Source organism: Xiphias gladius, chromosome 24, assembly GCF_016859285.1.
Source record: "Xiphias gladius isolate SHS-SW01 ecotype Sanya breed wild chromosome 24, ASM1685928v1, whole genome shotgun sequence".
In the NCBI taxonomy this organism is placed as follows: Eukaryota; Metazoa; Chordata; class Actinopteri; order Istiophoriformes; family Xiphiidae; genus Xiphias; species Xiphias gladius.
The window spans coordinates 8,023,587-8,036,677 of NC_053423.1; the positions used below are offsets into that span (position 1 = coordinate 8,023,587).

The following is a 13,091-nucleotide window of genomic DNA, read 5'->3' on the forward strand; positions in this document are numbered from 1 at the left end:
TTGAGTCCAAGCACATGGTTGAAGAAGATAGGAGTTGCTCTTTCCTTCTCTTGTTCAGGATCTGTGTGAGCTCTGTTCATTTGTCACAGGAACTTTTATTTAGCGTTGGGAAAAATGAAATATAAGAATTCTCTGCCACTTTCAGTTTCAGATTTCAGAAGTAATACAAGCTGTCCTGTGCTTCGACATACTGTATAGCAACAGCAGAGAAGGGCTGGGACACAAAGGCAACTGTGGAATTTGATCCAGAAGCTGCTTTTAGTCTTACAAAAAGTGGAATAAATGGGAAAAAATAGCAGCTGATATCATAAGCAACAATGGAAAACTCTGTAGGTTCTTTCATTTAAAAGATTCTTCCGCTCTCTACAGTTTTATTGGTGTGAGGCCTCAGTGGCTCCCACTTGCAATTTCTCTTGCAACACCTGTCAGTGTTAATTAGTTTACCATCACTAGGTCACTGAGATGTAAGCAGGTTGAGGTGGAACCATTTTGGAACAAAATATCCGATAGGCTGATCGTCTGTTTTGTATGTAAAATCTTTATCTACACACTAACTAATAGCTATAGCAGGAGTAATTATAACGTAGAATAAAATGGAGATTCTTAAATAAATTATGAGTACTTCATAATTGTTCTAAGGCACGGTACTTAAGTAAATATACAGTTTATTTTGTTATTACTGGTCACTGACACCTCGTTATATATCAAGGAGGAGTGAGACTTTAATAAATCTGACCATGGTTTATAAACATATTAATACTAAGTGCAAAAGTCAGTTACGATGTGTCTTTAATAAATACTCAGTAGGAGAGATAAACCATATTTCAAGCACCGTAACATATAAAACCAATGAGATTCGTCTTGCAATGAGAAAACACAGTAAGATCCAGTACCACTGGAGCTTGAAGATGGGAATATTTACAAATCATTTCCATTTTCTGCTCTATTTTGTGTTTTTGTATGTCATAAAGACCTAAAGAATAAAATTGGAAACCCGTAGTCCCTGATGACTCTCCGTTATTTATAGCTACTGTAGAAGAAACCTTGTGCTGCACAAAGTTGTTTTTTTTACAATAAGTGTTGAATCATCTTTCTATATTATTTCAGCATCTCTAACTTTTTGTTTCTCTCCTCTCTCCTTCTCTCCCCCACTCTCAGCTCTGGGGCAGATCATGCTGTATGTAGACGGGATGAACGGGGTCATTGGTCACGCTGAAACAATCCAGTGGCTGTACACTCTTGTTGGCTCAAAGGTATAGTCATACATGCATACTAAATCATCCCCAACCCCAGTTACAACCAAGCGCGCACGTACACACACACACACACACACACACACACACACACACACACACACACACACACAAACTGCAAGCGGACTGTCTTCGGCTCTGAGCTACCCATCCATTGCTGGTGGACATTATTTTTAGCTTTTATACACAGTAACAGACACACACACAAACACACACAAACACATCTGCTACTGATTGTATTCTGTGTCCTGAACTTCGGGTGGTGTCTTTCGTTGGTTTTGTGGTATTTTCATTATTTTTAAAGCTTTGCACCGAAAGTATCAGTCTTGATTCCAGTGCCTAAAGCCCATCATTGCTTTGTTAGGGATTTAAATCCACATTGAGCCGTCTAAACAAAAGCACACATAACATTGACTGCAATGTACAGGGTCTGACAAAGGGAACCCATAGTTGGGAAACAGAGGCAAAGTATTATTCACAGATATACACACACACAAACACACACACACACACACACACACACACACACACACACACACACATACACACATAAATAAATAAATAAATAAATAAATAGGGGCTATGTGTATTCCTGGTTACCAACACTGCTAAATCTGTGTCATGGGAATTCTGACTGTCCGGTCTAGAAGCAACTAATCAACAAAGTTGAGTTGATTTAAAAATACATCATCGCGCATGCACAAGGATAAGATACCAATTATAGATTTCCAAAATTATGGCCACAGGACCGAAATATATCAGTCACTTCTGTAAGTTTGTTTGTATTTCTCCACTAGTTCCGTCTGGTGGTGAAAACAGCTCTGAAGCTGTTGCTGGTGTTTGTGGAGTACTCTGAGTCCAACGCTCCGCTGCTGATAGAAGCCATCACCGCTGTGGACAACAAGAGAGGTACAGAGGACTTAACAAGCCACAAGCTAATGAGGAAGTTGTTCGCATTCATTGTCATGCTTTCTTATCTAATGGCTTGATGTAATGACTTTTATTAATGCTCAGGTTGATAAAACAGTGTAGAGAAAGTTGTGTTTGGTTGAATAGTAACAAAGCAGCTCATGTTTTTATTGGTGAACTGATTCATGGATGTTAATGGACTGATCTCCAGGCTGCAAGCCATGGTCCAATGCTATGGAGATCTTACATGAGAAGGATGGAGTGGACACAGAGCTGCTGGTCTATGCCATGACCCTAATCAATAAGGTATCCATGTCCATAGTTTTTTTATATACTGGATGTTTACATACTTTTATCAAGTACTGGATATAGGAAAATATACCTCTGATATGACCGCATGTACTTTGAAACATACCTTTTCTGTCCTAATTCATTATTCCTTTCATTTTTACACCCTGATATTCCTCCTTTTTGCAGACACTTGCAGCACTGCCAGATCAGGATTCATTCTATGACATGGTGGATGGTCTGGAGGAACAGGGCATGGAGACAGTGTCACAAAGACACCTGGGGCGGAAAGGCACTGATCTGGACTTGGTTGAGCAGCTCAACATCTATGAGGTTTGAGACATACACAAACATATTCCTTAATAGGATTGCAAGGAAAATATTGCAAGATGAAAGTTGCCATCTATTAAAGATCAGATTTCAGTTAGTAAGAGTTGCTCACGTCCAATGAATATGATGCAATTTGACTCTATACAGTATTTATAGTACATTTACTTAATACTAAAATTCTCTTTGGGAAGCACCTATCACCACTGCCACTTCACACCCAGCCAATTTTTCCCCCAGATGACCTTACGGCATGAAGACGGTGACGATGACAGCCAGCCTCCACCAATGGGACGCCGGGACCGCAGACGAGCCAGCCTTGGGGGCGGGGACAAAAAGCGTGGCCTGGAGAGGAGGCGGAGCCGCAGGGCCTCTCTCGGGCGATCCGGTCATGCCTCCCCCTGCAGCCCTTCATCCAGACAGAGAGCCGGCTTCCAGCCTTTCTGTGCACAGAGAGCCGAGGAAATGAGTGAGAGGTGAGAAAAGGGGAAGACGGAGGAATGTCAGAAATTAAAGGCTGATTTTTTAAAGTGTCATAACAGCAGCGGGAGAAGGGGGTTGGTTTTTCAGCAGGTATAAAATATGATTGTGGGGCCAAATATTCAGTCATCTCATTAGAGATGCACATGTGTTAACTCAGCTCAAGGGAGAAGTTCTCACTATCTTACACCATCACTCTCTGCCCCAGGGCACTGTCAGGTTACCTTCCATCCATGTAAGTTCAAAGGCCGCCCAAAAAAAGGTCAACTGCTGACCTCTGTGGCCCCCTGTCTATGTTTTCCTGCTGCCGCTCCTCACCAAATGCTGTAACAGCTATTTGTGTGTCTCATATGACATAAAGCACTTTTTTTCTTTTTTTTTTATTCCTCAATGAAACACTGGTGCAGACATGTGCTCCACTAAAAGAAATGAAACAGTTCTCCGCAGCCGCACAAGCCTTCAGGGTTTGCTTGTAATTCTAATATGAGCGTACACAATATTAAACCAGCACAAGCTTACTTTAGTGCTGTGTGTTTATGCACAAAAAGGGGAATATGGGACCATCTGTAGCTGTTTACCTCAGGTAAATCATCCATTGTAGCTCTTTGACTTCTGTTATGTCCCTCCTCCCCCAAAGTGTAACGTAACCAAATAAGATAATGTCCCATGCTATAGCAAGTGGTAAAATTGTTTGTGTGTGTGTGTGTGTGTGTGTGTGTGTGTGTGTGTGTGTGTGTGTGTGTGTGTGTGTGTGTGTGTGTGTGCATACCAGGACACCTGTTTACATAATTAAAAAATTGCATAATATGGCTTGTTGAATGACGTGATGGGTGAAAGTTGTTTATGTCAGACTACATCCTGCTTCATATTATGCATGCAAACACAGAAAAACAAACACAGCTTTTATTGGCCATCCCGTTCGTCACAAACACATGGCTCTGGTCTTGTGGAACAACACCTGGAAGTGCACGCCAAGTCAACTGCAACAAAGCTCATCTGGTTTCACTATACAGAACAGTTCTGATCTCAAGTCAGTTGCTCAGCCTTGGTATATTCTCCTCTTAGCATTCCTTTTCCTCTTCCCTGTCATCATATTTTGTCTTCATGTGCATGTAAAACTAGCTAACTGGAGGCATGGAGTGTGTAATTAGAAACATCTATCCACCATTTCTCCTATTTTGTTTTTGTGTTTTGTCTTAATCCTTTTGTTTTTCTTTCACTTTATCTCCATCGGATAGCTGTCGTGTCCTTGTTTGTTGTCTTTGAGCTTCATAAATGTTTGCGGTTTGGTAGTGCAGCTGTAAACATTATTTCCACACATCAATCTCATCTCACCCTCTCTCCCTTTCCTTTGTTCCATCTCTTTATTTCTTCAAGAATGTGGTGGTTTCTACTTGCATGCCATTCTTATGTATCGCATCATCTCTCCCTCAATCCTTCCCTTACATTTTCCACTCAACCATCCATTCATCCATCCCGCCCTGCCTCCACAGAGAGGAGGAGTGTGAGGATGGGGTAGAGGAGGAGGAGGAGGAGGAGGAGAAGGAAGAGGAAACTCCAGTGACTGAGTCTGATTCGGATGAGCAGGAGGGGGCTGATACAGTGTCTAATCAGACCACCCCCAGGTATTTTAGGACATGGTGGTAACATGGAAATGAAATAATGTTCTGTGGTCTTCTTATGTATCTAGGGGCTCTATATGTAAAGCCACAGAGCTATTAGATGTCTCTTTTGTCACTGTTTTCTGTTGTATATCTGGTTGGTTTGATCTCCTTGTGGCCTATACGTGGCCCTGTACGTAGTAGGTTTTAGCATCAGTGCAATACTCTGTAACTCTTAAACTGTTTAAGGGCTTCTTTTTCATTTGCCCAGTTATGCTTTCATCCATTTATTCCTCTCATCCATTCCTCTGTTCCTAGCCCGGCTAGACATCTTCCATCCATTGTTCATAGAACGACCGTCCAGTCCATCACCATCACGTCCAGAAAGGAGATTATAAAAGAGGATGAGCAGAGCAATCGGACTGAACCACCTCCAGCATCCACCCTCCACTCCCCTTCTACTCCCACTTCCTCTCCTCCCCTCTCCTCCCCTCTCAGCCCCCCAGCCCAGCCCTCGCTTCTGGCCACCCTGCTGGCCAGGAAGAGGTCCGCTGTCACCGTCCCGGCTACTAAAGAGGTCAGCCCACCATTGCGTTGCAGCTCTCGCCCCTCCCCCGAATGCTTGCCCTACGTGCCCCACTCGCCCTTCCACCTCTTCTCCTACGACCTCGATGAGGAGCCGTCGCCCCCGGCTCCAGCCAAACCCAGTGAGGAGTCACCCAAAACAACGTCTCCCAGGTCAGAGGGACAGCAGAAATCCATCTCTCATGAGAAGAATCGAAAGCTTTGACGTTGCACTTTTCCTTTCTCAGTTTCCACCTCTGTTTCTGGCTTGGATCTCTTTGCACATCTTTTGTTAGTCATCACCTCCCCTTGTCACCAGTTCTTTTCACTTCTTTGACTGCACGGCTTCTCACCTTCAGTCTGACAGTGCACTTATTATCACCTTCATATCTTTTTTTCTTAATTCTGCCACTGTCCTCCACACTTGTTTGCAATCCTCGCTTTGTTTTCGCAGTGCCACTGAATTTCCCTTCTTGTCCAGAACAGCACCAGATGCCATTTTGAACTCTTCACTTGTATATCTCTATTGTCACTCCTTCCTATTTTTACAGAACTTTGCTTCTTTCCATCCTTAATTTCTCCATTCACGTTTCTCGCCACCAGTTTCTCATTGCCCAGTTAGTGAGTAAGGTGTCGGGTAACTGGACGACTAGAGAGGTCGGTCACTGTCACCCATTTTCTAAACTCCTCTCTTACTTAGGAATGGAGGTTTCATGTCCTACTCCTCTCTCAGCAGTCCAAGTACGCCCACCAGCTCCAGGTGAGAGGACTCTGCATGAACATGGGTCCGCACATGTACATGAAAACATCCCTAAAAATACACACCCCTGTAGTGAAAACGTATACTCTCGCACACAAGTATATATTCATGTGTGTTTGCATGAACAAAAATGCACTACATGTGTAACAAATGTAGACTGTGTGCAGCCCTGTAGTGCAGTCATGGTGATGACGTATTGAAGTGAATGTGACCTCAGCTCTCTGGTTCCTTAGTTAATAAGATGCTCCTATTTCCTCCATGGAGAATACAGACATTAAAACATAATTTATGGTGTGTTACATACATACTTACACAACGAGGAGCTCTGTATATGCAAGGAGCAGATGTTTTGTTGTGTTGATGAGACGAATTCGCTGTTTATGTTTTCATATCGCATCACATTGGTGCAGCAGATTAAAATAGTGGAGCAGAAACTATCAGATGAACAAACAGTGATGTGGCAAGATAATCAATAAATAATAAAGAAGAAAAATGTCTTGGAAGGAATTTTTAGTATCAACTTTGCTGAAGTGCAGTGTTTTACAAACCAAACTGGTACGTGAGAATTATAGGATTACACTGACTTTGCAGTGGTGTAATCAAACTTTCATTTCTTGCTCTCTCCTTCAGGCCTGCTCTGGGAGGTCTTCTGTCCTCCTCCTACCGACAACACCAGGAGTCTCTGGCAGCTGAGCGAGAGCGCCGCCGTGTGGAGAGAGAGGAGAGACTGCAGAGGATAGAGAGAGAGGAGCGGAATAAGCACAAGTGAGATATTGCTGGCTTTGTTTTTGAAACAGCCCTAAGAAGTTTGAGATGAGAGAATAGATTACATTAAAATGAAATAAATTTGAAGGGGTACTCCGGCAATTTAATATTGTAACTCCATAAAAGCCAGGGGACTCACAAAAGACATAAAAAAACAGAATGATCAAAAAAACAGCAGAGGCCGAACTAGTCTGACTTTTTGTCTCTAGTATGAGTGAAGCTGTAACAACGCTGGAACTTTTCCATTATGCAACCCAAAAGTGTCTTTCATGAGAACTCCCCTGCCTCCTAGATAGGATTGTACCTGAATCATAATTTTCCATCCTGAGTCACCGGTTTAGGCTGGTAGATGGTCCTTGAGTCACTGTGAGATTGTCAGGCAACTAGTAGAGACTCCAGAAAGAGCAGAAGCAGCCCTTGAAACAACCCTGCATAAAACCCCAATTTGTCATATTTACGCTTTAGTTTTTGTACACATTAAACAAACAAGACATGTTGTTATTTAGTGAGCTTTAGAGGTGCTGGGAGGCAGACTTACCTTTACTGTTAGACATAGCCAGGCTATCATATCCCCCCTGTCTTTATGCTAACATGACATAGCTGGCTGGTGACTGTAGCAATTAGGAGCGTGGTATTCTCATCTAACTCTTAGCAAGAAAGCAGTAAAATGATTGCTTTTTTTTAAGGGTTGTGGCAGCTGTAAAATACGAAATGAATAAACAGTCTCGAAGACATAGAGTAGAATGTGCAATAATATTATAGATGTAATAGATTGCTATCGAATTAGTAATAATACAGATGATGTCATGGAAAGAGAACTCATACAACAAATAGTACATATCAAGGGAACAGTAAGCATGACTGTGTGAATTTAAGTAAAAAAAAATAATTCCAGAATAATGAGTGTGTAAAATAAATGCAAAAGTATTAATGAAATTATCTGGATATGATATATTTTTAAAAAAAGACTAAGTATCACAGTCTGAAAAAAGTGATTTTACCGTAGGAGACATATGAGAAACATATGAGAATTATGGGTTACACCAGTACCTTCCAGTACCACTGCTTGTGTGCATGATGTGCAAACGTGTCGTATTTACACTGGCAGGTCTACAGGAGACTATGGGGGGGGGGAGGGTATGATTATTATGCTTTAAAATTCTATGTTTGTGTGTCTCTCTCAGCCGCGACTATGTGGATAAAATGGAAGAGGCCAGGCTTGCGCGGGAGGAGAGGTAAGTGTGTGCACTAAATCAAAACAACACACACTCAGAACAGCTGAACCCAGGGGGAATATGTTTGAGCCTGTGGTTTGGGAAGCTCAGTAATAGTGTAATTGTTTTCAGGTTAAAAAGGTGCCCTTTGGTGCCAGAGGCTGTGGGGGATACTGAACCAATTTTCTTTGCTCCGTCCGCCTGTTTTCTTCTCTCTTAAGGAGCTGTATTTTAACGGTTGCATTCTGCCAGGGGCCTGATTGCTTTGGCTACATGCTGTGAGAAAATCAAATTCCAGGATTCATCAAGCTTTTCACACCGAATGCACATGCACACACACAGACACACTTTTTACTCAATCACATGTACATTTAAACACATACGCACACGCACACACACACACACACACACACACACACACACACACACACACACACACACACAGAAGAATTTTCATGAGGCTAATAAATCTATGTTTGTGTGCAGATAGGAATCACAGGAAGCAAGAGATTTACTGAAGAGGGTATTTGAGGTCACGATCATACTCAATGTAGCCACATATTAGTAAGGACCGATGACAACTGTATAATAGCCAAAACAATATGCTGATCCACATAACAATGTTTTTTAAATATGAGGAGGTAAATCCCCTTCTTCCTCTCCTTCTTATTCTTCTCTCTTTTCTTCTTCTGCTTCTTTTTCTTCTATTGACACTCTAGACTCTATGTACTGTGCCAAGTGCTGTCACTTTTTCTGTTGGCCCAGACAACCTTAACCCTCAATTTTCAGCACAGTTGATACAATAAAGTTGAAAGAAATAGAGAGAGACAGAGAGAACGAAAGACAAACTAAGAGCAGATGGAAGAAACAAGCCCGAGACTGACGGAAAGCCAGAGAGGGAGATGAGCTGCTGCTGGCATGTGGGAGATGTGTCCGAAGGAAAATGTTGATGTATTTATGGTGTATTTGGGCGTCAGAGTTATTAGAGAAAACATGAGTTTTTACCCCAGTTCACCTTCCTGAGGGACACATCAGCCTGACAAGATACAGCACAGTATCTCATGGACACAAAGGACCTGCATGAAATAAGATGGCCTCAATGAAAGACAACTCCAGAAATGACTGTTAACGCTGTACTTACTAGGGCTGAATTGAAGCAAGATTACCTAAGTGGGATGCAAATATTTTTGTTTCGTTAAAGCCTCTAAAACAGCAATTACAACAATGAACACAAAAAAATGATTTCCACCGGAACTTTGGTTTAATTAGCAAATGTTAGCATGCTAACATGCTAAAATACGATAGTGAATGTGATGAACATAATACCTGCTAAATATGTCAGCGTTATCACTGTGAGCATGATAGCATGCTGATGTCTTAGCTAATAGCATTTAGCTCGAGCAGAGTCTTAGCAGAGTCTACGATTGCTTAGGGGAAATTAATTTTATTTAATAAATCATGATAATCTATATTATATCATCACCATTCATGATTTCAATTGTATCACCCCTGACTGACTGTTATCCGGTGGCGTAAGAAATATTCAGCACTTTTTCTGTCATTCCCAAAGTAGCAATACTGCACTATAAAAATACTCCATTACTAGTACTTGGTAGTCCTGCATTGAAAATGTGACTTAAGTAAAAATAAGTAATTATTATCAGCAAAATGCCCTTGGATTGTTACTAGCTTTATATAGTATTATATATTGTATAATTTTATTACTACTGATGCATTAATGTGTAAGTAAGATTTTACTGTTTTAGTAAGTTGAGGTAGAGCTAGGTTAAACTATTTTGTGTACTTAGTTACTTTACATGTTACAAGTAGCTAGTAAGTACAGCTGCCCATTACATGTAATGGAGTAAAAAAGTACAATGTTTCCTCTGAAATGTAGTGGAGAAGAAGTGTAATGTTAAATGGAAATACTCCAGAAAAGCAAGTGTGTCAAAATTTAACTAGTAAATCCAGTTAGTGACATTTTTTATACAGTGGCAATATCAGGTTAATATGTGATAAAACATAGGCGCATTGGGCAAGTATAGCTAATCAGATATATTGGGTACATTAAGTGAATTACCGACATGAACTGGGCTTACAGTAGTAGACTGGTCTATTAGAGTGTTTTTCAAACTATCACTCACCACCTTTAATTTATAAGTGTGTAAGGACATACAGCATATGGAAGGTTTTGGTCCAATTTCAAGCACACAATACACAGTTGAATCACACAATCCATTTTACTCTTGATCAAATTCACATACACACAAGCACACATATATATTAGTATCCAGTTTCTTCAGCCCTCTGAAGTGGCCTGATACTAATGAACTCTGAACAGAAGCCCCACACATTCATGGTACGGTGTGAAAGAGGAGGGGTTAGAGAAAGAAAGAAAGAAAGAGAGAGAGGGTTGATTCAGTGCTGTGAATCTCTGTTCTGGCCGGCAGGTTGAATGGTAAACTTTGGCAGAGGGAGAAAAGGAGGAAAAGAGAAAAAGGGAGGAAGGAAGAGAAAGGAGAAGGACAAGGGAGGAGAGCTGATCGAGGCACATCTTGAACAGGTTTACTCTGATTCACTTCTGATGTTTGGCCTTTCAGCAGCCAAACTAACATTAACTTCTCCCCATCTCTCCCATTCTTCTCTCCCTTTCGTTCTCTTTTCCTCTTAACCCTCCTCCCTAACACTGTTGCTCCTTCTCTAAACTCCTTCTGGTTGCATATTTGGACTGCTGGTGATAGCTGAGCGTTTGGCTAGATAGAAGAGGAAAGGAGAGCAGGATGGTGAACCTCCTGACTACAGGAAATGAGTGATGAATGCAGTGAATTCTTTGTGGACGATTAATGGGGCAAAGTTAGAGGAGTGAGGTGGGCTTATACTGTAGTGTGTTGAGGTGGCATGGCAGCTGTATAGGAGAAGTCGTTGAGCAATGGTCTGAGTGTTTTTAAAGAAAAAATAGCAGGTTGGAAGTTTGTGATGAATTCGAGTAAACTGGCAAAGACTGGTAACTAGTGGATGAGTCTACGGCAATTTGGCAAAGTCCAACACAGAGCAGCACTGCTGAGAAGGGGCAAGACAGAAGGTACATTGTCTCAGACTCCATTTTTACCTCTTTTATCCTCTGATACTCCCTCTCCCTCCCACTCAGGTATAAGAACGTGGAGCGTCTGGCAGCAGAGGAGTACGAGAAGGAGCGCGTCCGGGTCTCGAGGAGTCGCCCTGACCTCAACCTGACCTTTGGAACCTCGGAGGCCTGGCCCTCGTCATCATGTAGTAGCACCCCGTCTTCCTTCGCCTCCCAAGAGGACGCAGAGGCTGACCTTGAACCTGAGACCCCAGCCACCCCCTACATCCCCTCTGAGACTGGTAGGACAACTGGGAATACTTGCAGTACGTTATTGATCAATAACATGGTGTGTCTATGGGTATGGCTGTTATTAACAAGGTAAAAGTTGCTTAAATGATGAGATGTAAGGGTCAAATAAAGTCAACTAAGTATCAAAATAATAATCTCCTGTTTATTTAGGGGCTTTAATTAAAGTACTGCCGCCAACTGGTGTCTATTAGGTTTTGTATTATGATAAACAATAGTATTCAGCATTAGTACGGCTAGGATTGCTACTGTTTCTCCTGCCAGTCCTGTTAGCGCTACTATTCCTATCACTAAAAATAAGAATTTAAAAGGCTAAGCTTAGGCTGTACTACACTGTGGAATAATTTATGGTCTTATAATGACTATTTGAGGTAGAAACATTGAATTCAACCCACTTAAATGTTGTCTGGTGTCTCTGTTTACAGCGCTGCCAAACAAACTCATGTTTTAATAAAGAGGAAAGTCAGTAATTGGAACCGCAATCTGATTTCATGCTGCACACGCTGCAAGTAGTTTTAGTAGTCAGTAATAGACAACAGCAGGGGCACAGAAACTGGAGTTGGATTCCTTGCTAAGGAGTTGGAAGTATGCAGCTTATTGCCTGCAACTCTCCATCTAATAGCTCATACTTAAAACCGATCTGCTATGAAAAAATTCCAAAAATGACCATGTCTTGTTTTATAGATACATTTGTGATACATGATCGCTGTCACTGCTAATGCTGGATTTCATGCATGCATTGTTTTTCTGTGAATCCCTTGGCCGTGTGACGGCAATCCAGCATGGGAATGGCAGAGTCAGCCACTAAGCCACATTGATAATTACTATATAAAGAGAGGTAATTACTGACTGTATATACATTGAATGGCTATTGCTGGAAGTATGTTGAGCATAAATAGCTTCAACAGTGTGTGACTTAATGAAAATCTTGAGGATTATAACTTTAAAGTTGTATCTGTGTGTTGAAGGTCACATAGTTCAGACCACTTGTATGACTTTGAATTCTGCTGGTTGATAATTTGGGGAGTTATAATTAAAACCTGAAGGTCGCCAGTTCAGTTCCCAACAGTGCGTCCCAAAGCAATTATTCTTAACCTTAAACTGTTTCAGTTTGCAGCTTGCTGTTTAAATTTGCATGCAGGCATGAGCAAAAGAGGGAAAGGAGAGACAGATTGTGGAAAATAGTGAGGGAGAGGAGGGGACACCATCAGTGGGGTAGAAAGAAAAAAGCACAGCGAGAGGATATGGGTGAAAGGGTCAAATGGGTTTTTGAAAGAGCTTTTTGAAAGCGTAATGCCAAACATTTTGTGTAAGAAAACAGTCTTGTTTTGGAGTGTATGCGCAGCCATGAGCTGAGGTAGTGTAGCTCAAACAGGCGAGTGTATGAGGCCTCAGAGTGTCATGTTATTCCAACCCCGCCTGCATCACTGCATGGACTGTACTGTTGACTTACGTGTGTGTACCATGTACATGAGTGTGTTTTGATGTAAACAGGAACTTAATTCTTCATTTCCTTTCCATATCCTGGTCCTGCGACAACCCGGCTTTATGTACCTG

At 41.6% G+C, this 13,091-nt stretch overlaps 1 protein-coding gene across 6 annotated transcripts in view; it reads left to right on the plus strand.

Annotated features, from left to right (window-relative positions):
- Positions 1-13,091, plus strand: part of fhod3a (formin homology 2 domain containing 3a) — a 53,378-nt gene that overhangs the window by 28,833 nt on the left and 11,454 nt on the right. For 2 of the 6 annotated variants that reach the window (XM_040121781.1, XM_040121783.1), the window contains exons 6-17: positions 1,159-1,253; positions 2,051-2,162; positions 2,374-2,468; positions 2,640-2,783; positions 3,018-3,253; positions 3,466-3,492; positions 4,751-4,882; positions 5,177-5,596; positions 6,123-6,182; positions 6,813-6,947; positions 8,132-8,182; positions 11,310-11,551. In XM_040121781.1, coding sequence (XP_039977715.1) covers positions 1,159-1,253; positions 2,051-2,162; positions 2,374-2,468; positions 2,640-2,783; positions 3,018-3,253; positions 3,466-3,492; positions 4,751-4,882; positions 5,177-5,596; positions 6,123-6,182; positions 6,813-6,947; positions 8,132-8,182; positions 11,310-11,551 — 1,749 coding nt within the window. The remainder of the gene's footprint in view (positions 1-1,158; positions 1,254-2,050; positions 2,163-2,373; positions 2,469-2,639; positions 2,784-3,017; positions 3,254-3,465; positions 3,493-4,750; positions 4,883-5,176; positions 5,597-6,122; positions 6,183-6,812; positions 6,948-8,131; positions 8,183-11,309; positions 11,552-13,091) is intronic. The other 4 variants (XM_040121785.1, XM_040121782.1, XM_040121784.1 and 1 more) reach the window with 3 other exon arrangements.